The 25,383-nt window shown below is 44.0% G+C and overlaps 1 protein-coding gene across 3 annotated transcripts in view; it reads left to right on the top strand.

Annotated features, from left to right (window-relative positions):
• The window catches only part of USP16 (ubiquitin specific peptidase 16), a 351,578-nt gene that overhangs the window by 245,528 nt on the left and 80,667 nt on the right, over positions 1-25,383 (top strand). For all 3 annotated transcript variants that reach the window (XM_086934020.1, XM_086934021.1, XM_086934019.1), the window contains exon 14: positions 23,957-25,277. In XM_086934020.1, coding sequence (XP_086790146.1) covers positions 23,957-25,277 — 1,321 coding nt within the window. The remainder of the gene's footprint in view (positions 1-23,956; positions 25,278-25,383) is intronic.

Here is a 25,383-nt window from a genome sequence, read left to right as displayed (position 1 = left end):
TTTTCAGACAAAACTACCATTTCTGTAACTCTACCGTGTATTCAATTAGAACATTTACAGTTAAAGATGATCATATGTAGTAGTCCTCATGAGACACTGGGGAAAACAAGTCAATTGGATTGTGAAAAATCACCATAGATGTTGAGCATGTTCAACTGTCAGTGTATCTAAATAATTTGATGTATGTGAAAGCATAGAAGACAACAATATTTAGAGCAGGTTTTTACAAATAACATCACCCATGCCAGGCCACATAATGATGTCCACTGAACTAACTAATTACAACTCATGAGTACCATTTCCTAGACCAGCCATACAGATCCATATAGATAAGTATCTGTTCTAAGTAAAAATATTTACATGGACCTGAAAAAAAAAGAAGAAAAAAAAAATATATATATATATAATTGCCTATATCAAAGTTACATCATCATTGAGGAAGGAATCTGTTCTTTAGTAAAAGCTTGGCTTCTTTTTTGAAGAGGGCTGTTGAGGGATTGGTCAAGGTCTCAGGTGGAAGAGAGTTCTAGATTTTTGGGGCAATTCTGGAGAAAGCGCACGTGCAGGTATTCTTTTTGTTGAATTTGTAGAGCTTCAGTTGGAGGGACTTGTGCTTTGTGATGTTTTGTTCCTGCTAGGTAGGTTAGAGTGAGTATTGTAGTGAAGAGCTTTGAGTCATGCACACAATTTTTAGATGGATCCTCAGAGAGTAGTCAGTTCAGTCCTATGAGGCCTGGAGTGTTATGATCACTTCTTTTTTATCCTGGGATGAGCCCTGCACTCGTTTTCAGGGTTATCTTCAGAGGCTCCAGTTTTCCTTTCGATAGGCCGATGAGGGTTGCACTACCGTAGTCTTGTTTGGCAATCACAAGTATTTGAACTGCTGTCTTGATCTGTAGTGGAATGGAAAGGCTTTAATTTGCTAAGAGCATACAGTTGGTAATTGGCACCTCCGGTGGAGGTGCAGATGTGATCCTGCATAGAAATATATATTCCATCAATTGCAACACACTCTGCCGTACTATTTGTAGACCAGTGCCTCCGGTGTGCATGTGACCTGCACCAAACAAATTGTTTACCAAAAAGTCCCTACATCAGGAACCAAACCATAGCACTCACGGGTGAGAAAGATGCATTTATTTCTTTTTGGGAGAGGAGACATGCAGTCCCCCTTCCCAACCCATGTAATGGCCCTGGGGACCCCAACTCCTGGGACCAATATCTTTTTAATGGGGAGGGAGGACGTGCGGACCCCTCCCAGAGGCTTCTGTAGGCCCCGGGGGTACCATTCGCATTGTATTGTTTGTTTTAGAGGAACATGGCAGCAGTGTAACCGGCGGAACCCCAACCCTGCAAGGACACCGAGTTGTTCACTGCCTCAGAGAGAGCAGAAGAAGGCAACAGAAATCTAAACTCCTTGCCTGCACTCTCCTGGGCAACTTTTAATTTGTTCAAGCCACTGGGGATGGGATCCCTGGGTCCATGTAATGACTCTGGTAGTGAACCACATGGCCCCTCCCCTTAATGTCAGAATGTGTCTCCCTGGGAGATGGGTCCCTTAGGTCATGTAATGGCTCAGGGAGGAGGACCCATGCAGGTTCAACAATTATTGTATTTTGACTTGACTAGTGCAATTACTTTTATCTTGATCTTCCTAATTTAATGTTATCCAGGCTACGACTTATTGAAAATACAGCAGCTAGGCTTTTATTGATCAATCAGATCACTGTGTGCTTCTTCTCTCCCCGTAGCCAATGTGCTTTTTAAGGTGCTCTGCTGCTGTCCTAACATGCTCCAGGGAAGAGGTCCATACTGTCAGTCCCTGGCCTGTTCCGCCGAGCTGTTGTGCCGTTTGAGCGGAGGGCGGGACTTGCTTCCATTCGAGGAACCTACTTCCGTCCTCAATTCCGTGGAGGTCAGCGCTCTAGTTTTGTAGCAATTGGCTCTTTATGAGGCGCATGCTGCAGCGGACACGCGCAGCTGGCGCCCATAAGGCAAGCCAGTATGCGCCCGTCCGCGCACAGTGCAAGGCACTATGCAGGATTCACCCCGGACGGCCTAAGCTGCCCACCATTACAGTACTCCAGAGAAACTTTACAGCACCTTAAAACCATAAGAGAACCCTGCCTGAGCACCCCTTATGACCCTGGTCAGATTCAAGGGGAAAAGTATGCCCTCACTGCACAACGGTGCTATTAAGTCTTCCCTTACATCAAGCAAGATGCTGGTATACCAAGCAAACAATCCCTTACTCAAGTTCTAAGATGACTCGTTGCTTACTCATCAATACTAGATCGCTCATCAAAAATGCATTAGCATTTCACAACCTCATGAAGGAGCACCCTATTGATATAGCCTTCATCACAGAAACCTGGGCCAATCCTTCATCGGAGCCAGATCTTCTGTGAGCCCATCCAGATGGTTTTAACATCTATAGGAAAGACAGAGTGGGGAAAAGAGGGGGGGGGGGGTATAGCACTCATAGCCAGAAATTGCTTTAATATTCAGTTCAATGCTATCCCCGACTTCGTAGAAGGGGAAGTAGCCACCTTCAAAATAAAAGTTGATAACCAGAACACTTTTAATGGTACCCTCATCTATCGGCCGCTAATAGCTTCACTCAATTTTCTAAACTCCATAGGCCAGCTGCTTGAACCAAAATCAAGAATACTGAATTGCACCTTCCTTGGGGATTTTAATTTCCATCTCGAAACTTCTCCGACACAGATACAGATGCCCTCTTAGACCATATGGCCAGCGTAGGACTAAGTCAAATGGTCAAAGAAACAACTCACTCAGCAGGGCACTGCTTGGATGGAATCTTCTCAGACCATCCCAACCTTCTTTGGAATAAAACTTTACTACTTATTTGGTCAGACCAGAGAGTAGTACTGTTTAAAATCTGCCTACCCCCCAAAAAACCCATCTTTTTAGCTAAAAAAGCTCTCCGCTCCCAGCCCTGGCATAAAATTGAGAGAGATGAACTATGTAAGACACTATAAAGCTCGCGTAAACCCACTTTGGCAAACCTAGATGTGGCAGTGACAAACTACCACTCGTGGATAAACCATGCTGGACAACAATTAGCCCCCTAACTACACGGTACTCCAGCAGATGACCTGAACCCTGGTTCAATAAATCCCTGAAAGAGCAAAAACAGACCTGCAGAAAACTTGAAAGGAAATATAGACTTACTAATAATGATCAAACTAAATCAGAATATAGCCTGGCCATGCAAACTTACAAATAGCTCATTCTCAAAGCTAAATCCGACTTCATCAAGGAAAGCATTGAAGCATCTAATGGCTGTGCAAAAAAACTGTTTGCTACTGTAAAAAAAACTCTCCAAGCTCCCTGAAATCCAAAGTCAGGGCAACAGCCGCCAATTCTGCAACAAGCTTCCAAATGCCTTCCAACTAAGAGTCAACCAAGTCTTCAACGGCTTTACATCCCAAGCCAATTCATCTGCACTCATGGAGAAAAACAAAAGTACCAATTCATCCCATCAAACTAATACTGCCAGCCCCCCCATCCCTCCCCCCCACCCCCCACCCCCCTCATCACCACTTTAAATATGTTTCGGCCAATTTCTCTCGATCGTACTATTGAATTGATCTCCTCAGTTAAGTCAGGGGCTCCCTCTGACCCATGCCCTCCCAAAACCTTGCATCTGGCCCCAGAAATCGTGGGACCCACTCTCTGGCCTATCAGGAACCTTTCCCACTGACTGGAAAAAAGTCTCTATATTACCACTCCTGAAAAAGCCAAATTTGGACCCTGATGATCCCTCCAACTACAGTTTCCAGCTAAAATCATAGAAAAATACCTTAATGAAGAACTATCCACCTTCCTCACGGCGGGCGATATCCTGGATCAGTGCAATTTGGCTTTTGCACCCACCACAGTACGGAACTGGCCTTGATCACAGCCACGGAGGAACTCAGATTGAACCTTGACAAAGGTGGGAGTGCTGCCCTCATACTTTTAGATCTCTCAGCGGCATTCAATACCGTTAACTATGATGTGCTGGTCAATCGCCTTGCTTCACTGGGAATCAGGGATAAAGCGCTCACCCTACTCAAATCATTCCTGTCAAACAGGATACAATCCATAGCGCTTGATCCATTTGTCTCCCCAGACTTCACATTCCCTTGCGGAGTGCCTATGCCCCACTCTTTTTAATCTCTACGTCACCCCGTTGGCCAAACTGATAAAAAACCTTTGGATTCTCGCTAGTGTCTTATGTGGACGAAACACAAATCATAGTGTCTATCAATAGTTTGTCCGTAGACACAGCGCCCCAATTTAAAAGCTGCATAAGTCATGTTGAGAAGTGGATGCCTGCAAATTGTCTTAAGCTCAACTCTCCAAAAACAGAAGTCATGCTTTTTGGTAATTCACCCATTGTTTGGTCAGACAACTGGTGGCCAAGTCACATATGCCCTCCTCCTTCCCCAGCTGATAAGGTTAAGAATCTGGGAGTCTTGTTTGATACCCCCAGATCAGCCACACTACAGCAACATGCTTCTTCATTCCTAAAATCTTGAAGAAAATACTTCCTTTCATCCCACTCGAGCTCAGGAAAACAGTGGTCACAGCCTTGATTAGTTCAAGACTAGACTACTGCAACGCCCTTCTGACTAGCGCAAGCAAACGCAGTCTACATAAATTGCAGACTACTCAAAACGCCGCTGCCAAAGTTCTGCTCTGGCTCACTCGGTTCGACTTAGCCTCCAAGGCCCTCAGAGTTACATTGGCTGCCGATCGGCAAGCGCATCCAATTTAAAGCCCTATGTATTGCGTTCAAGGCCATACATGGTAAAGGCCCTCGACAATTATTGCAACTCCTCAGTCCCTACATACTCAGATCATCCAACAGGGGCAACCTTGCCATCCCCATTATTTCAGAAGCAAAATGAGGAGGCAAAAGTTTTTCCTACACCACCACTAAACTGTAGAACTCTTCCCACCAGCCTGAAAAATGAATATAACCTGCTCAAATTTAGGAAGCTCTTAAGACATGGCTATATCAGTAACATCATTTAGGAAAGTACTGTCTCCTGGGTGTCTCCAGCTCCTAGATACCTCCGGGTCACGTCGCGCTTTTTAAATTCCTCATTTTATTTTCATTTCATACCGTAAATAGCAGTCCATCACATTCGGAGTTTGCTTTGCTATTCCTCTGCCCGTCTAATCAGAGTTCCTTCTCTGAAAAAGGTCAGTCAAGGTGACTGTTGCTTTTCCTATCTCATGGCTAAATATTGACTAGTTTTCTGCTAAGCATCTTTTCTATAAAAAAAACTAAACATTTCTCATCCTTGTTATTATCTTCAATCACCAGGCCGCCACAAGTACAAATCCTATCTCAGTTCAATCGTGCTGACACACCAGACGGCATTTGGATGATGTGTGTGGAATAAATTTGATCTTGGCTTTCTGAGTACCTCCCAGAACTTTTGCACACAGCTGGCAGAGTGCATACAGTATCACACAAGGACAAGGTAAATTGGAAGGCAGACACATTCAACGCTTTCTATGGTTTAAAGGTTTTCAAGGGCTCTTTAAGGTCTAAATTTACTTTGTGGTTACCTGTCCAGCGTGTGGCTTAGAGGCAGATTGAAGTATTTCCCCCAAAGCAACACATAGCAATAGAAAAATCTCTTCTCTTTTTCACATCTGTCTTCTATTCAGGGTCCTATAAAGGGCTATATAAGCATTCGTAACAAATGGATTGTTTTCACCCTTTTGCTGATGAGCCAGCAATCTCTTACTGTCCTCACTTTTTATAAGTCATTACTCTTATTTTTGGAATTCTTGGAGATGGAAATTATTATGCTATTCTTCCTAATAAGATAATTGGTGTGGAGTCTTTCACTAACGTAATCAGTATTTATTTCTCTAGGTTCCGCCTCTCAAGTTTTCGTTTGCTCCAATAAAATAGCATACTCCTTTAGCCATCCACCAAAGTTTACATTTTTTCTTCATTTTGATGATTGATTTAGATTGTTTACATACAGAGATTCTATAAATATTTAGGAGTCAAAGAATTCCTGATTCCAGTCCCACTAAAAACTCATTGACAGACTTGATAGGGGAAATAGGTCAAACTCTATAGATTGCATGCAAGCATAAATAATGAAGCATACTTTGTTTACATACATCCCTCCTTCACCGCTTCATCAAAATGGGTTACTCTGAGAGCAAAATGCCTCAAAGCAGGGAACCAAGCCACTTTCAGGGAAAACATTGTTCCTTTTCTAGTCCGCAGCATCATCCCCCAATTCTTGTATCGACTTTGTCTTTGGAGCTTATCTTGGTGAAGTGGATCTGACGCCAGATTCTGCCCCAGAAGTGAAGCCTCTTGCTCCCTTTATGGTGTTACTAGTTCCTCGCTCTGACCCTGCACAGTTGGCAGCTTTCTTACAGGTGATGGTAGCCCTCTTATGCTCCACCATGACTCCATCTAGCATGCCTGTGGGCCCCAAGATACCTTCTGACTACCAGCCAGACTTGCGCTGGCATCTTCATCCCCACTGTGGGTCCACCACGTTCTCACTCTTCCTGATGTCTCATCAGTGGAAGTCCTTCGCCAGTTGCTTCAGCCTGTCACGGCACCACTGGCCCTGACTTTGGATCTGATACAAAACATAGCCGATTTAAAGGATAAATACATTGGTCAGCTGCAGAAGTTTTTTTTCTGATTTGGATCACATTCAGGTGCTAGACATTGTATATCTCAACATTGATAATAGCAGCGGTTTGGGCAGTCGTCTTCCCTCACCCGGACAGTTGTTCTCTGGCCCTGCAGAATGCCAGTTGTTCGGACATCTATTCGGAGGTGTACTTGAACTGTCCTTCCGGCTTCCAATGGAAGATGTTGCCTCATTTATGACTGTATTTCGCAAGGCCTTGGTGGTTGTTGAGTTGCCTTTCCTAGTGGAGGAGAACAAGGCTAGTGGCACAGAAATTCTATCACTAGATTCTCCTCCTTTGAAACGTTGCTCCTCTTCAACAAGGGGTTGATGGACCCGATTTTAGTCGCTTGGAAAAAAACAGTGTCTACCTTTGTAGTCAACTGCCGTGTTGCTCACCATCATCATCTATCTACTTAGGATCCAAACATTTTGACAGCTGCTAACGCAGTTTTAGAGTTTTGTTGTCCAGGCTTCCTCTTCCTCGAAGCAGAACCCTGACTACTTAATTTCTGCTCTAATGGGTTGGAAGACAGAGAATAGAGACTTTGGGAAGCTAATACCTTCTCTCAACAAGCTCACCTTTCCTCCTGGCCACTGCTCCCATGCTGTATAAGAAATAACGCAGATCATCCCCCCCATATCTCTCACAACATTTCGCAGAAGTTGCCTGTAGGAAGATGGCTCCTAATATAGTATACCAAAAAGAGGTGTGCTGTGTAAAGAGTCGAGGTAGCCCTAATAAGGGGGTTGCTCTAGCAATCTCAAGGTGCTCTATTTGGGGATAGTGTGGTTGAGCAGCCTTAGGCTTATCGGAGAGGAGTGTTAAGCATTTGTCACACACACAGAGTCAATAATGATCAACACACTCTAAAAAGAGATCCAAACCAATTTAGAAAAGAACACTTATTTTATATATATATTTTTAACTCTAAGAACTATGTATTTGGGATATCACTGTTATGTAAGTATACAGAAAACATTATTATTATTATAGGAGTTTATAAAGCGCCTGGTGACGCCTCCCGGCGTGTCCCCGCGCTGTGGAGAGAGTGTTGCATGGGTGGATAGGCAGCAGGCGGTGGCTAGATAGTGAAAAGGTAAGTTTTTAGTTGTTTCCTAAAGGATGTTTCGTTTTCTTCCTGTCTGATGTTCATGGGGAGGGTGTTCCACTTCTTGGCTGCCAAAGTACGAAAAGACCTGCCTCCAAGTCTAGCCTTTCTTGGACGCGTTTTTACAAGCAGACTAGTTCCCTTAGAACGTAGGGATCTGTGGGGTTCGTAGGGAGAGGCTAAGTCAGATAAGTAGGAGGGGGCTCTTTGATGAATGATCCGGTGGCACCATAGAAGTGCCTTAAATACTATCCTCTTGCTGATGGGCAGCCAATGCAGAGTATCCAAAGAAGGTTTCGAGGGGGCTCTGCGTGGGAGTCTTAGCACGAGACGTGCCGCTGAATTTTGGAGGACTTGCAGTTTTCTAATGTTTTTTTCGGAAGTGCCCAGCAGCAGCACATTCCCATAGTCTATACGGGAAGTGATAAGAGCCTGCGTTAGGGTTCGCCTGGAACTCAATGGGAGCAGATCCATAGTGCGGCTAAGCGTCTTCATAACTCCAAAACACTTTCCAACTGTTTTTTTGACATGACTGTCATAGGAAAGTTTGTTGTCTATCCAGACACCTAAATTCTTGGCCTCCTGACTAGGGGTAGGTACTGGTCCCAGACATGTGGGCCACCAATCTTGGGTCCATTTGGTGTTGTTCCCTCCTATTATAATCACCTCTGTCTTTGTTCCATTTAATTTGAGGCAGTGCTCATTCATCCATACAGCCAGCTTGCACATGCAGGATTTAAAATTATCAGCCTCAGAGGAGGGGGATTGAGACAGGGAGATCAGGAGTTGGGTATCGTCGGCGTAAGAGACAAGCTCTACGCCGAACGATTGGACCACCTCTGCCAAAGGTGTCATATATAAGTTGAACAGGGTAGGGCTCAGGGCGGAGCCCTGAGGTACCCCCTGTTCTAAGATCAAGCTGTCTGAAAGATAGGTCCCTCTTTGGACCTGAAAGCTTCTGTTGGTAAGAAAAGCTTTCAACCAACCTAGAGCCTCATTTGTGACTCCCGCTCTGTTTAGACACTGTAGCAGTATGGAGTGAGCTACAGTGTCAAACGCGGCACTGAGGTCCAACTTGATCAAGGCCATGGTTTTGCCCTTATCAGCTCCCTCCCGCAGAGTTTCAGTCGCTCTGAGGAGTGCTGTCTCCGTGGAGAAGCCCGATCTGAAGCCCGATTGTGAGGAGTGGAAGGTTTTTTGGGTTTCAAGATGGATCATAAGTTGGGCATTAGCTACTTTCTCAGCTAATTTAGCTAGATAAGGGAGTAGAGAAATTGGACGTAGATTCTCCAATATATCCTGGCTTAGGTTAGGTTTTTTCTTAATGGGGAACACTATGGCTTTTTTCCAGTCCGCGGGGAGAGTAGCTGTGGAGAATGATATTTGCAGCATGTGTGTAAAATGCGGCTCCAGGACCGGGAGACTAGCGGTAAGAATTTTAGGAGGTGCGGGATCACGTGGCGAACCAGATTTAATACTTTTGCAGATTTTTATCAGCGTTTCAGCAGGAGGTACAGAGAAGGCACAAAGGCGGGTTTGAGTGCCTATATGGTCTTCATTCTCTGTGAATTCAGTGCCAGATTTTATGTTGGTGGAAAAATTAGCTTAAATGTTGGTAATTTTTTCAGAGAAATACTTGGCAATTTTATTGCAGGTATCCACTGAATCATTCTGGGAGGTAGGGTTAGACTCAACTACAGAAATTTCCTTGTAAATCTGGAAAAGTTCTTTGGAAGAGTTTTCAGCTTCTAAAATGCGATTATTATAATAGGAGGCTTTTGATGTGCGTACCATTTTATAGTAATCTTTTTGTGTTGTTTTGTTGGTTGAGATATCACGGTTTTTCAATGTACATCAGTACAATGGCACTTGTATGACCTAAAGCGAAAGTGTTATCCTTTGGGAAAGAAACCTATACTGAATTGGGGCACTTAGCAGTGACTTAAATGTAATGTAATTATATTTTTGTAAAGCGCAACTTACATTCCACGGAGCATCTTGGCGCTGACCAATCATGTCTAGAAGGTGTTTGGCCGGGGAGCTAGTGAGGCACCAGTAAGACAGGGTCTGGTATCTCTAGGGATTGGGTTTAGACTAGGGCTAAACAGGATGTGTCTGTGAGTTTAAAAATCCATGTCTTTAGTGCCTTTCGGAAAAGGTTCTCTGACGGGATATGGCGCAATTGGAGTGGTAGTTTATTCCAGGCCCTAGCACCCAGCACTCCAAGGGACTTTCCTCCTTTCGTAGCTAGTCTAAATTTGGGACTCACCAGCAGGTTCAGGTTGGAAGATCTGAGTGAGCGGGAGGGCACATATCTTCTGAACCTTTTTGACAGGTAGGTAGGACCCAGCTGGTGATAGGACCTAAAGGTGATTACTAAGATTTTGAATAGCACCCTTTTGTGGATGGGCAGCCACTCTTAAAGGACTGTTCTTCAGGACTTAAGGTAAGTATGAGGCAAGGTCCCAGGCAGCACCAACAGGTCCGCTCTGGGGCAAAGGTATAATTCAGCACTGGGGTCCCCATTGAAGTCAATGGGGAAAGGTCCAGTTCCAAACAGGCTGCACGCAAGAACTGGGGGGCCAGTCCAGGTGATCCCACAGGAGGGCTCGGTCGTTTAGATGCTCAGGCACGTATGGACTCCACTCTTCCACTGGAACTCGGGCTGGTGGGCTCAGCTCCATTGGTGGTTTCTCCGACAGAATAGCACTGTGGGAGGCACTCGTGGTTGTAGAGGGCCTGTCCAAAACCAAAGGTGGCCTCCGCTTTTGAGGGCCTCTGGACCCCGTTGGTCCCTTCTCCCTAGGCTGTGGGTTTGGATGCAGTGGTGCTTCTTGGTGTCGGGTTTTCGCGGTCTGAGGTCTTGCGGTTCCTGCTGTCTGGCAAGAGAGGCTGCAGGTGGGGACAGGGGGGCAGGTCTGGTGGAGCCCAAATGGGGGCTCGACTCTTGAAGGTGTGCCTCAGGGGCACCGTCGGTTCTCGGCAACTCGGGCCAGGGGACTCGTGTGCAGTGCTGTTTGGTCCTGCGGAGGCGTGCTGGCAGAAACTCTTGTTTTTGTGCCTGTAAACATGAAGGGAAACAGCTCCTCTACTCCAAGGGAGATGTTGTTGGCCAGGTGAAGTCGTGGGTCACTCTTATACAGCTTTTGGAGGGGACACCACTTTCTGGATGAGCCGAATCTGTGCAGTTGTCGGGCACAGCAGGCAGGCCGGCAGGGTTGATGCCAAGTCAGTTGCTGCTTCTCAGTTCTCATGTTGGGGGTTCTTCTTTGCCCTTCTGTCTTCAGGCAGACAAATCTAAGTTGCTAGTGTCGGGGCCACCTAAATACTCAATAAGGGCGTTAATTAGAGTGAAGGGTAGTAGCCAATTGGCTACTTACCTCCCCTAGATGACCATTTGCTGTGGCGAGTGGACAAAACCCTGTCTCAGTCAGTCAATAAAACTTAATTTGGTTTGTTACAACCATAAAAGTATACACTTTACATATTATAAACCTTTATCAAAACACATAACATAATATATTATGAAAAAACTGAAGCAGCTCCTAATCCTTGCATAAAAAGTAACCCAGCTCCTTTAAGTGCCGATCAGATTTCTTCTTAAAAATATTAATATCACACTGGTTTCAATCATATATGCTCCATCCTTCTAAAATACATTACAGTACTATTAGTCTTTAAAATACACTCTCATATTATACTCCGTATCTGATGCACCTGTTACTCTATGCCCTGGAGAAACACCCTAATTTTACTCATAAATTTCCCCAAAGCGCAGGCTACATCTAATTCTTTCAATTCCACTAGAAGATTAGCAGCTTGCATCCTATTCATAATTCTATATTTTTTAAATATCGGGCATAAAATCTCTTTTCGTATATCTATAATCGACCTACAGTCCAATAAAATATGAACAATATCACAGTGTGTACCTAACATATTTACCATCACTATTTATCATGCGGTTTTTAACCCTGTTATTTCCATAACATGGGTTTATTCCCATTCTCACTTTTAGTACCTCACGTCTTAGGTGGTAGTTAGGTAACCTATCTAAATAGGGATACCGTTGTACTTCTGATTCCAACACCTGTATCATGTGGGCCACCGATGTTTTCTGCAAGAGATATTCTCGATCACCTGTTCGGGAGATGTCGGCTCCTTGAGACCTTAGATCTCTTTTGCCTATTATTGCATGACCTAGCTGAGGGCATAACTTTAGACCCAGCCTTCCATACTCTTTCTTCAAAGAGGCTCTTGTTTCTTTTGCCCATGACAGCTCACTAATGGCAATTTCACCTCTACACCACTGGGAGATCTTTTGAAACTCCCCTAACCCTAGGCGCTGCCAAAAGCGTATCGGGCCATGCTGGCAGTTACTGCCCAAGAGGTGAGTCCCAGCTCTAATCTTGGCGCTTGTAAAATTGATGCCTTTGGTAGCGAGAACAAGCTTTTCAGGTTATTGCCCTCTTCTTTATCCCAACATGTTTTCCCACTTAAAAGAAGTACCTCTGCCCCATTTAAAATTGTGCAGGAATCATTGCTAAGTAGGCCTTTATTAACGGCCCATCTGGCATTTCACCATAAACGCTGTTGAATCTTTTTAGACCCTTCACGGTAGCCAGTGCCCTCATTTTCGAAGTCTCCAGTTGGGTGGACCATTTCAGATTACTCGTAAACCATATTCCCAGGTATCTATATTCTGTCACCCTCTAGAAGAACTGGGCCAAGGCACCAAGGGAACCTAGTCCTGCTTTTACCAAAACATAATATTTTGGTCTTCTCCATACTCACTACTAGTTTTTTGTTTAAGCAGTATTCATTAAACACATTTTAATTTTCTCTAGAGACCCATCTCTGTCTGGTCCACAATCACCAGGTCGTCTGCATATAGCAGGCAAGATATAAGGTTAACTCCTACTTTTGGGCTGGCCCCTCTGACCGCTCCTAATTTCAATGGTAGGTCTGCAATAAACAATGAAAAAAGCAGGGGAGCCAGTACACACCCCTGCCTCAGGCCATTTCCAATCTGGATCCTCCCTGACAATCCTCCCTCCTCATCCAAGATTACCTTGGCCCAGTTGTCTGAATGCGGGCCTGTATAAAGGCTAGCAGGTCATCATGTATTTCATAGCCTACCAGGGTTGACCACAGCTGCTCCCTGCTCACAAGGTCTAATGCCGCGTGGAAGTCCACAAAGCAGCAAAAAAGATTCCCCTCTGCTCTATCGACTTCCGCGCGACCGCCCAGAGAGCAAAGCAGTGGTCCACCGTTGAATGCCCTTCTTTAAATCCACCCTGTTCAGGGGGTACCATCAAGTTATCTTCTGCCCAATCTTTCGGTAGCCCTAGGATTACTTTGGAGAATACTTTTTCCCCAATATCCAGAAGATTTATTAGGCGATAATTTTTAGGGGAATTTACATCGCCTTTTTTATGTATCGGTCTTATAATTGCCCCTTTCCAACTATCCGGCATAATTCCTGTATTTAAGATTCTCAAAAACATCTTTGAAAGGAATTCTGCCCACCACTCTGGATTGGTTTTTATAATAACAGCAGGTAGGTTATCTGGGCCAGCAGCCCGTATTACATTTAATCTGGCTATTATGGTCTTTATATGGCCTGGGGAGAACTGCCCAATAACTTCTTCCCGGACTCTTGGCAAGCTGGTTACTGGTGTTTCCCCCCTCTTGGCCATTTGCCATAGATTTCCAAAAAGGTAGAATGCCCACTTATCCTCTGGAACTGAGCATTGCATAGTCCCTACCCCTTTCCCTGGGCATTCTTGTATCACTTTCCAAAAGCCTTTGACATTTTTTTCTTCTATTGACTCTAGTAAGTTCATCCAGCATTTTTCTTTGAAAGATCTTTTTTTTCTCTAATGGTTGCCTTATAAGTTATCCTCAGCTTCTTAAGTTCTAATGATACTGCATTGTTGTAACTAGGCCTAAGGCGTCTTTCGTATTGCCTAATTGCAGCCTTTACTTTCCGGCACGCTTCGTCAAGCCATGGTTTGTTATTTGGATCTGCTTTAGCTTTACTTGCTGAGCTCTAATTTCCCCGTTTAATTTTTATCCTCAGGCTTTCTACAGGTTGCTTTATTTAAGAGAGTGAATACCTATACCCTTACTCTCTTGTTGTTTGATTTGTGCTTTATTCTATCCTCATACCAGGATATATCCTCCCCTGTTGATAAATTACCTAACTCAACTGATATCTGGAATGCACTCAGATTCTTTATGTATTCTTCGCTAATCCGGGTTGTAAGCCGCTTTGGATATTCAGTATCTACTTGTAACACTTTCTGTCTCGGCGGTACCCATCTGTAATGGGAAGTGATCACTACCTTCTACGCTGAATATTTCAAAGTGTTGTATTAGATGAAAACACCATGCCTGCATAAAAATATAGTCTATAGGGCACATTTGCTGTCCTACTTTAAAGGTATGCCTTGCTGGCCGATCCGTTTCTTTCCTGCCATTCACACATACCAACCACATTGCCCCCAGCAGCAGGCCAAGCTCCACGTCTTGTCTTGAAATGTCTCCACTGGTGAACATTGCAAACTCTATATTGTACGCTTTTAACAATTCGCTATGCCAAGCATCAGTTTTTTGGGGGTTTAATCTATGTTTAAAATCACCCAATATTAGGAGCACATCTCTTGGGTAGATTTCATATAAATCCTCTAAATCTTTTTTTTATGTGTTCCAACTCCACTTTATACTAATTTTTCCCCCTTTCTGTATATATACATTAATAATGCTTTGGCCACCTTCACCTGCAATGTTATTTGGGATCAGCACTCTACTACCTAATGCCCAATTACACTTTAATTCCAGAAGATATATATCCCTCACTATCCTTGTGGAAACCAACGTCATCTGACCACCTGATGCCCTACCTACTTGATTCATTCTTGCAGGCTTTACATGGTGGGTGAAACCTTCAGTAACGGGGGATTCGTCGCACAGCCAGGTCTCCTGTAAGCATAGAATATTGGTCTTCCCCCGGATGTTTTTAAAACCTTCCTGAGACCGTATTCTTTTGTACCCATCGACATTCCAAGACAAGATAAATAGGCTAGGCGACGACCCACATTCCTAATCAATATTACTCGGGTTCCCCTCTTCCTCACAATCCAGATAGGCTAGTTCTCTATACCTATTTCCAACAAGGGCATCTTCCTCCCCCCACCCTAACTTTTTAGGGATTATAGTAATTTCCTGGGCTTCCTTATTTCCCCGTCCCACGGTAATCATTTTTATTTGCTGTTCTCCCAGCCCCGCATGGTTTTAAAGGAATTGTTTCCCTTGGGTATCCATTATCACATCCTCTCTCTTAAGTAATCTAATTCCTTCCCTTGACATCTCAGCTTCCGCTTTTTCCATTGCGACTTTTATTAATGCTGAGTGGAGGAGGACCTTTGTTATTTCTTCTCCTTTTGTATTAACCAGAAATCCCACTTCTTTTAAGTCCTCTGTGCTAACATATTTCAGGCTGGGACATTTTGCAAATGACGAAAGTAGCTGAGAACGATTTAGCGGCTTTAATTTCTTGGCCCTTTTCCCCCCTTTCCCTGTCCAGTAGGTTCTACAAATAGCCAAGTATCCACGGTTCGGTTTGTCTGTGAACTTTTTAGACTTTCACCCAACCTTTCATCCCATCTATACGTATTGGCTTCTACTCTACTCCTAATCCCACTCCTACAGACTTTCCTCGGGGATGAATTACTGGGCCCTGCCCCTATAGATGTCTCCGCCCCCCATTCAGGTACAACCTCCTCCTTACCCCCTGGATTATTCCTCGGGGGGAGTAGCACACTCTTTGCCAGATTTTTCCCTCTTTCCCACCTACATTGTTCCACAAATCTAAAGGAACTTATTCCTATGTCCTCAAAAGTTAGCTTTTTTGTTTCTGGCAGCCCTGCCTTGTTTTTTGGCCTTAGCTCGGGGGTTACCTCCTTCTCCTGTTGTTTAGCTACCTGGCTTATGCATACCTTTTTCCCTTTCCTCCTCCTCGGGAAACACCTTCTTTCGCCATACCTTTTTAAAATCATAGGACAACGGGAAATATATATACTGTTGGATCCTCCTCTTTGGGTCTGTTCGCCCTTGCCACTTCATCCCCCTCGTCCACATTACTCACTACAGGTCTTACTAAAGAAGGCATTTGGCTTTTAATCTGCATCAGCTCCCCAATTATGTTCTTAAACTGGTTACTTTGTGACTTTAAGATTTCATTGTTTAAAACGGACACCTCTAGAATGCCATGCAAGGTTTTCTGAAGCATCAGAGCATTGATAAACTTGAGGCGCCCGTCACCTCCAGGCTATGCAGAGGTAGATCTGATCTATCAGTATGGACAGCATTAGCATTTAACGGACTTTCACTTACATTAGGTCTTAATTCTCCTTCAACAGACTCTTCAACCCGCTGGGATTTGCTCTGGATTTCATTCTGGATTTCACTTTCTTCTTCTTCCACCTCTACTTCAATATCCCGAATAATTAAAGACTGGAATAACCTAGGGGAGGGAGACAGGCGTGGTTCAATATACTGAATACTTAAAGACTGGAATAACCGAGGGGAGGAAGACAGGCGTGGTTCCATCAGGATCTCCCCAATATCAAAGTTTGTCTGATTCAGATATATTCATGATTTTTTTTTGTCAATTAGTGAGAAAATCATTGAAGAAAATGGTCTTATATTTGTGATTGGATTAATGAAAGGGTATGAGTGCGTATATGGTTGAAACAACAATGAAATGAAATACCATAGAGGTTATTTTAAATGATGTATAAATTACTTTTCTAATATATATGGAACAGCATATTTTTTCGAAATAATAAATGTATTTAACTTAACGTTGGTGGTCTCTGTGGTTATTGCAACAAATGCCCATGCCCCAAGCATTGTCATCATAGAACTGACAACTTAGAAATCTAAAGTTGCCTAGGATTTTTAGTAAATTTTGTGCACAGGCCAAGGCCTGCCCCTTGACATGAGTGAGATCCTGGACTTGTGCTGTAACCTGGAGCAGTACATCAAGCATGTGCTTGTTGTGCCGATAGTGGACGGCTGTCCCTGTAATGGGTTTAGCATATGGCACTGTGGTGGCAGTTTATTGTGTTTTGTGACTCAGTAGTTGTGGCCAGACTGTCAGTGTAGGGGAGGGCTATTACCAACACATGTAAGGTTACGTTTCTATGTGCTGACCCAGATCCAGTGGCTAACATCCAAAGTGTATACTCTGAGTATTTGTAGCCTATGGTACATGCATTGTGTGAATGGGTGACCCAGAGTAATGGAGGCCTGTGGGATCTATTTTGGATACTCTAATCCTGACCTATTGCATACGATCGAAGCAAGGGTGCTTTCCAAGACTATGAAAGTGTATAGCTGGAGGGATGAGACCTAGACACTGAAGTGGGAAAAAGGAGGCTACTTTGCAAATTCTGTCAGGCCTTTAGCTGAGACAACCATCTGGTTAGTCTCCCCATATAACTGTAATTTGGTAGATGGTGAGTGAGAAGAGTGGGACTGATGTATCTGTTCAGGATGAAAGATAAGCCTTAGCTAAGGCCAGCTACTTGTATTTTTTCCTGATCACTCTTCAGTGTGGCTGACTTCCAGGCGCAGAAAGTTCACTGCTATTTAGTGCCTCTTTTATTGGTACTCCAGTCTGGAGACTAACCTGCTGTGAGGAGCACCACTGCACACAAAACCTGTACCTGGGGAGCAGTATGAGAGGACCCTTGAAAGGGGAACCAACCCAAACAGGATGTTAAAGTGCAGGCATTGGACTGTGTAAATGTGGGACCCACTTTTTGTTCCAGTTCCTTTTTCTCAATGATCAAGGAAGGGAATGGTCTGCAAAGTAGTCATAGGACTGCTGTGCAACCACAGCTGATGTCAGCCTAACAACCAGTATCCCAAGGGTCCTCCCTTGCTGCAAGAGCTGATTAACCATCCCCGGGTGACTAGAAACTAAACGGTCTACTGAGAGATCAAATGGAGCCTGCCACACCTGCAGGATGAGCACCTGCCCAGGAGAAGCAAGAGGCAGTATGACAGTAGGTTGGCAGATGAGATGACTGTGGAGAGTCCAATGCGTGCATAGGTGGGAAAGTGTCCCAGAGTCTCCTTTGCAACTCCTGGTGGGAATCTGGAAGAGTGTGAGGTAGCCTGAGCTGCCATGCCCAAACTGTGAAGATTACTGCTTGTCCTGAGCCAATGTGTTTGAATCGTGGATCTGTGCTGTGTTCTCAGCTGCTTCACGTATCAGTGTCTCCGCAAGGAGTTATGCTGCTGCAGAAGAATTGCCGGCCGTCATCACAGAATGGAAGAGACTCCGGGTGACAACCACATGAGAACTGTTTAATATTGTGCTGTTACACTAGAGCATAGTGGTAACCTGCACCTGAGTTTAGACACACTAAGTAGTTAACCTGGGGTGGGAATCACCCTCACCAAAGAGGGGATATGGCTTAGTAGCGGGAGGAAGCACTAATCCACTCCAAGCATCAGGACACTAAATTGCAACCTATCCATATCATATGTGTATTATTAAATTATAGTGTGCATTAAAAGTACTTTTCTACTTGTAGCCTAAGCACTGTTTTGGACAATCCATTATTATAAGGATGTGTATGTGCTAATGCTGAGCTAGTGGTGTGAGAAAAAAATGGGGCTGGCTCTAATCAGCAAGGCTGAGCCTATATAGCAAATAACAAAAGAAAATGCCAGTGCTGATGATTTTTACTTGAGACTCCGACTAATCAACCACAAGCAGAAAATTAATTCCAGAGAGGGTACTGCTGTTTAGTCGCAATTTTATTTTGTAGAAAATCAACAATTTTGTTATAAAATTTATCTTTACATTAAAGAAGAAAACATTGAGAGAAATCAAGGAGTGGACGGACACATCAAATTGTATTCGATTGAACACATCAAACATTCAGAACTTCAGTCATTTCACATTCACAACACATTCAACACATTCAAACTTAACTCAAGCAAACTACATATTACTGCTGCAAGAGAGGAAAAATGATAATAAGAAAAATACAAAACTAGGTCTGCATCGATTCGATGAAAATTCGAAACAATTTTTTGAAACTAGTGCAAAACCATAAAAATTTTTTCTTTTTTAAACATTCATTATGGGTTGATACGCTTGGGTAATGTACAAAAAGTTGTAGGGAGTATGCAAGTAGACTAAACTCCTATACACATGAGCAGACCAATGGGATGTTGGGCCTACGCGTTTCAAATCCCCTTAATTCATCGGAGATTCTCATCAGGGCCTCAGGCAACACAGATATTACTATACGGAAACCTATGTGGGTCCAGGTGAACAAAGAACTTCTCTAGGGTACACGGCCGCTCTGTGAAAATCTGTGAACACAGGCGGCAAAGAAATAAGAGTGTCCAGGTGAACAATCTTCGAATGAAATATATGTGCCGCAGTTGAGTAGATCTTAGGGTGAGGCGTCGATATGAAAGATGGCATCATTGTCATAATGGGGCGGCGTGGAGTAATGTACTCCAGATCCTATGAAGGGTGGTCAAAATTACAGGCTTTAGACGGATTAATCCTGGCTGCAAGAGAAGGGTGGCAGCGTCAGCACAAGCAGTCTAAGTCGCGTGTGCGAGGGAAGCAAAATCCGAGGTTTTTTTCTCCGTGCTGGATCCGGGCGGCGTCGGGACGAACACTAATCACTCGTGCAGGCTAGAGCACCTTAACACTACCTCCCGGAGAAGCCTGTGACTGCTTGCCATTGCTACCTTTGAAAGCCAAATTCTGAAGGAGTTGTACTTTGCCCAGTTTGCAGAGCCATAGTAGGTCAGATCCGGGGATATCAGAGGCACACAACCTCAACCCCCACAAATGAGGCCAGGCAGCCCAGCTTGCCACGGTGCCATCCCCCGCCTTCCATCAATAGGGTCTAACACTAGTCCTTGTAGCCAAGCAGTTCAGCTAGTTCTTTGGGAGCTACAGGGAGCATGGTGGCTCCTATGGTCATCGAGGGCAACAGTAGTTCACCTCTTACTCCTCCTCCCCAGCCCCTGTTCCAAATCTGTATTTATCTGCCCTCGAGAAAGCACATGCTCCTTTAGTGGGAAGGATGTCAAATGGCACACTGACAGTCCATCACCTTGGATAATTGGAACCTCCGATTGTCCAGGAGATTACCTCACGTTCTCCCTGTTGCCTCTGTCACCTCAGATGACCATGCATGTCTTTTTCAGCAGGAGGTTCTTGCTTATGCTATTCTTGCTGTTTTCTTGTTCTCAAGAACAACAGTCACCTCTGTCTGATTTTAAGATCTTCTTATTCTGATTCCTTTTTTTTAAAGTTTTTTGTATTTTTATAAAAGAGACGTTGCATGTCATAATAAATCATTGTGACAGAGGATGCACTTTTCGACTCCTAGCTTTATAGATGGTTTTAAAATGGATTGCAATACGTTTGTGATACACTGGACACCCTTTGTGTAACGAACATACATGCATACATACCCTGCTCCCCCCGCACCACCATACCGTACTCCATCTGCCACTTGTCCCGAAAAATGCACTGAACTTGTCACCAGTCGCCTGACTAAATTGATGAATCCACAACCCTGTCTGCATGCCAAGTGTGGCGGCAGTGGCGATCTGCTGCAACATCTCTGCCCAGACTGAAAAGTCTTCCTGAACCTTATAATTACTTCTGCGAGCACCCATTCAGCCATATACCTATTCCATGCCTATAGAATAGGGCTTTTTTTTAATTTTTAACAACCATCTCTGCAAGCCTTCTCTGCACCAAGACTGATCTCAATAGCGCCAACCTATATTGCATCCTGCCATTTTTGGGGATTGAAATAATGCTCAGTTGGCAGTGTTGCAGGGGGACATCTAGTTTTATACGCAGCACGTCGCTTAACCGCTCAACCTACACATCTCCAATTTGGTGGTGTATTATTCGTGTAGCTCCAGATTATATGCACATAATTATGCCCCCTACTCTACATCTGGGGCACCCATCCAATCTACCCAGGTAAATTCTACTTAATCTTGTGGGTGACATAGAAGTGTAGTACAGCACATTCTCTGGCCTTCTTGGTCAGTCTGGCAAATTGTACAAAGTGGCCCAAGCCTACCACAAAGATCACTTGAGCGTCTGAAAGCGTGATGCATCTACCTCTCGGTTACAAGCCTCCCAACGTATTGGCCTCACCAACTGCATGCGCCACAGAAAGCTATTCTGAATTTCTTCTTCAGGATGGAGAAATAAAAAATGCTTTTTCTCGCAGAGGTCTTTTTGGGATGCATACTTTCATGTTGCAATCTTCCTTTTCTGCCGCGTTAAAACAACTACATTGGCTAACAGTAAAGAGACGTATTGAGTTCAAGGCTCTCTGTATAGCTTTTAAGGCTACCTGTGACACAGGCCCAGCTTTCTTTAAGCAGCACCTTTGTTGATATATCCCTACCGCCAGTTACGCTCAGCGGAGTCTTTTAATCTGATGATCCCTACGTTCAGGAAAAGTTCCTGGGGCAGGAGAAGCTTTCTGGTGGATACAGCCAGACTTTAGAACTCTCTCCCCCAGAGGTTAAAAAATGAAACTCACCTACTGGTGTTTAGGAAAGTGCTAAAAATATGGCAGTTTAATCTCCGGCTGTATTTTTAAATCCATCTGCATTTATACTAGGAAAGCTAGCCCCTTGACACATTTGGGCAAAATGTATCTCACTTTATAAATCTTCTTTTCATTTCATACCTGTTTTTTTTGTTTTCTACACCCACTATCACTTTGCAGTCTTCCCATTCAGGCTAACATTAGCCCCCTGAATGTCCACAAAGGTAATATCATGGTGCTGGGCAACTTAATTGGTCTTGGATAGCTATAGTCCCTTACTTCAATGACTGCCAGCTGAAGATGGGACTACCTGCAGGCCACAATCCCCTGTTATTAAAATTGGGGGTTTTGATCACCATTCTAAATTCACAATTTCAGACTTCCCAGTGCCTCATCTGAGGGGGAGCTGGCAACTGTCTCCGTCAAGACCTTTCCCCGGCTCCCCAACCCCACACCCCCCTTCATGGGAGTTCAGGAAATTCAGTCTATGATTCTTTTAAGTTTTGGGAGGGAGCTCTACTTCTGGAACATATAGTCCTCTGTCTCTTGGGCTTGCATCCTGCTGGTGGCCCGTGCTCGATGGCGCATGGAGGCACAACACTAGTGTCTCCATTAGGCCAAGACTTGGGGAGTCCTGATGGACACCATTCTGACTTCCCTAGATGCAGCCCAAAATCTACGGTGGTGGTTCGTGTTGGACCAGCTCACACACGAGAAGCACTTCTGCCCTATGCTGGTGGTGGCTACATGTGTTGCAGATGCGTCCTCCCTTAGTTAGGATGGTCATCTTGATGAAAAAGAGATCAGAGGCCTGTGGTCTTCTTTGGAGCAGAGATCACATAACAACCTGCTTGAGTTCCAGGCAATTGCTTGTCCTTCAAGACGTTCCTACATTCCATCAATGGTTGCTCGAGCCACGTCTTGATGTACAATTACAATATGACCCCGATGTAGTACGCCAATAAGCTGTGTTCGCTCATGTCTGAAAGCTATGGTATTGGCTCAGTCTTAGTGTCTAGCTTGTCATGAGCCATCGGGTGGTTTCCTAGAACATGTGGGCTGACAATCTCAGTTAGTACAGTCCTGAAAATCACAAGTGGCATCTTCACCTAGAGTTGGCTCAGTCTATTTTCACCCTTTAGAACACTACTTGGATAGGTCTCTCGGTCACTCACAGTAACGTTTGTTGTTCACAGTTCTGTGTGCTGCAGTTCTAGCTGCAAGGAGTTCTGGAGATATATTCTGTCTGAGGTGAGGCTTGCATTCCGTTCCTGCGATTCCTCATGTTGTGAGGAAGCTGTGTCAGTACAACCTACACATCTTAATTTTGTAAGACTGGCCACAGAGAATGTGGAATTTGGATCTGCTCTACTGCTCTCTATGCCCTTCTCTTCCCCTTTGGGTAAACCTCCTCTTGCAGTAGGAGTAGCAGGTCATGCATTCAAACCTCCAGAGCCTCCACCTTCATGCCTGATGCTTGAGCAGGGCAGTTGAGATCCCTTGATCTGCCTGCTGAGATGGTGGGTGTGATTTCGTCAGCTCATGACTTTTTTACCAGATCAGTTTATTCTGACCATTTTGTTTCTTGGTGCACTAAAGCAGAAGCTGACCAACTCAAGGCACGCTGATCTGATGTGATGGCTTTTCACTTTTCTTTGCCCAGCACGCTTTGCCGCAGGCACTGTTACTGGCTAGTTGTGTGCCCGTTTGTTTTTCTTTGTTTATCAGACCTGCCTTTTTTAAGTGTCCTAAAATTGTTTTTTTCTGAAGGTGTTGACCCCTTTGTTAACCTCCCACCCCCACCTTGTTATGCCTCATTAGGACTTTAACTAGGTGCTCGCAGTTGGATGGTTTCACCTTTGAGCCTATGCACAGTTTCCTCTTTAGCCGCTTACTTTAAAGGCTGAGTTCTCCATCCACATTCATTTGGTGTGGCGTGTTATTGAGCTGCAGGCATTGTCTGTTCGTTCTCCACTTTTTTTCCTGCCCAGCTGGTTCGTAGGCCCAAGGCTTTTGTCTTGCTAGAGGTTGTCATCACTTTTTACGAGGGTCCGGGCAACACTCTGCCAACATACTACCCACCCACTCAACCCACAAAAGAGGAGGAGAGTCTGCTCTGCTTAGATCCTCACAGGGCCCTTAGTTTTTAATTTAAGTGGACCGATGAGTACCAGACTAATTGATTATCAGGTTTTCCATGGCTATACTGGTACCAACAAAGGCAAGGTGAGTCAGCAGTGGCCCACTGGATCGTGTTGTAATGCAAGATTTCATAGCTTCCTTTTTGTAATGTTCATGTGAAATATCTAAAGTTTTGTTCTTTTGAAACCTACAAAGTACTTTTAAACACTCCAATTACTCAACTCTAAATTATGATTTTGTGTTAGCTAAATATTTTAATTTCCGCATTGTGAAAGCTGATTTGTGAGCATCCTCTCATCGTGATCTATCTTTCACTTATTTTGATAGCAGTTTTCTGAACTTTGACACAGTTTATCAATGTGAATATTTCTCTTTTCAGAACCAACGTAGACAGTTCAAGGTGCTTCAGCTGGGTGATCTTGCTACTGCAGAAGGTGATTCGGAAGTACACCAGGATGGTTATGTAGACCAGTCAAAACCAGGCTCTTGTTTAGAAAATGATAAATACAAAGACGAGTTGAAAGATCTAGTTCGAAGTGTAGAACATAGCTTGATTCTTATAAATAAAGAGAATGAGACTGATGCACTAAGAGCTGAAAATGGAAACTGTCAATTGCAGCCTAGTGTAGAAACTGTAATACAAACAGAAGACGCTTCACAAATCTTAGCTGCTACAAGTGAGGTTGACAAAAGCAACAACAGCCCTATTTTGGATGAATGTGCCCTGAGTTTAGGAGAAGGAGACCCACCTCTAGATGAGTGTCAGTCCGCATGTTCGAAAAAAGTAAACTGCTGTTTAGAAGGTGACTCGTTTTCGGGAGAAAAAAGCCCTACATGTTTGGAAAAAGTCAGTCCACATTTGAAAAGAACTCACCATTGTGTGGACGAGGATATTCCATGCAGTGGCAAAGGCTGCTCATCTTTAGAAGAAGACAGATCTCTGCTTTTAGTAAAAGGAAGCCTGCCATGTTCAGATAAAGTTGGCTCGTGTTTGGAAAATAGCCCATGTTTGAAAGAAAGCCACCAATCTTTGACACATAGCTGTCTGTGTTTAAGAGACAGCAACCAATGTCTCGAAAAGGACAGTCCGTGTCTTGAAGGAGAAAGCCCATGTTTGAAAGAAGATCAAGGCAGCACCAATTTAGACAAAAGCATTAATGTTCCAAATTTAGAAGAAAGCAACTCAAGTTTGGAAGTGATCGCGCCAGGTTTGGGCAAGAATATTCAGTGCTTGGCAAACGAAAACCTCTTTTTGGAAGAAGGAAACCCTCATTTGAATGAAAACTGCCTTACCTTGGAAGAAGGGAGTTCTAGTCTGGACAGCAGCAGCTCAAGTTTGGAAAAAGGCAGTCCAAGTGTGGAAAAAGGCAGTCCAATTGTGGAAATAGACAATGAAGCGATGAATGACTTAGTTAACGGTTTTGACAAACTACAATTGGGGGTGATGTGTAATGCTAGTGAAGAACATGAGAACACTAGCTCTCATATTTCAGAGACAAAATTATACGAAGTAGTAAATGAGGATCCAGAAACAGCATTTTGCACCCTGGCAGACAGAAACACTATAAATACAGACGAATGTTCTGTGGAAAGCTGCTTATATCAGTTTACACGTAATGAAAAACTGTGTGAGAACAATAAATTATTATGTAATGTGTGTACACAAAGGCACTGCAATAGGCGGAATACCAATGTGAAAGGTACGTAAAACAAGCAAAAACTGAGGCGAAAATGAATTGATCTTTATTGTCAAGTGATATATTTGTACACAATAGCAGTTGTGGGCTAAAATGGAGATGTGCATTT

Source organism: Lissotriton vulgaris, chromosome 8 (assembly GCF_964263255.1).
Source record: "Lissotriton vulgaris chromosome 8, aLisVul1.2, whole genome shotgun sequence".
In the NCBI taxonomy this organism is placed as follows: domain Eukaryota; kingdom Metazoa; phylum Chordata; class Amphibia; order Caudata; family Salamandridae; genus Lissotriton; species Lissotriton vulgaris.
Note: the sequence above shows the minus strand (reverse complement) of the source record. Positions and strands in the feature narration are given on the sequence as shown.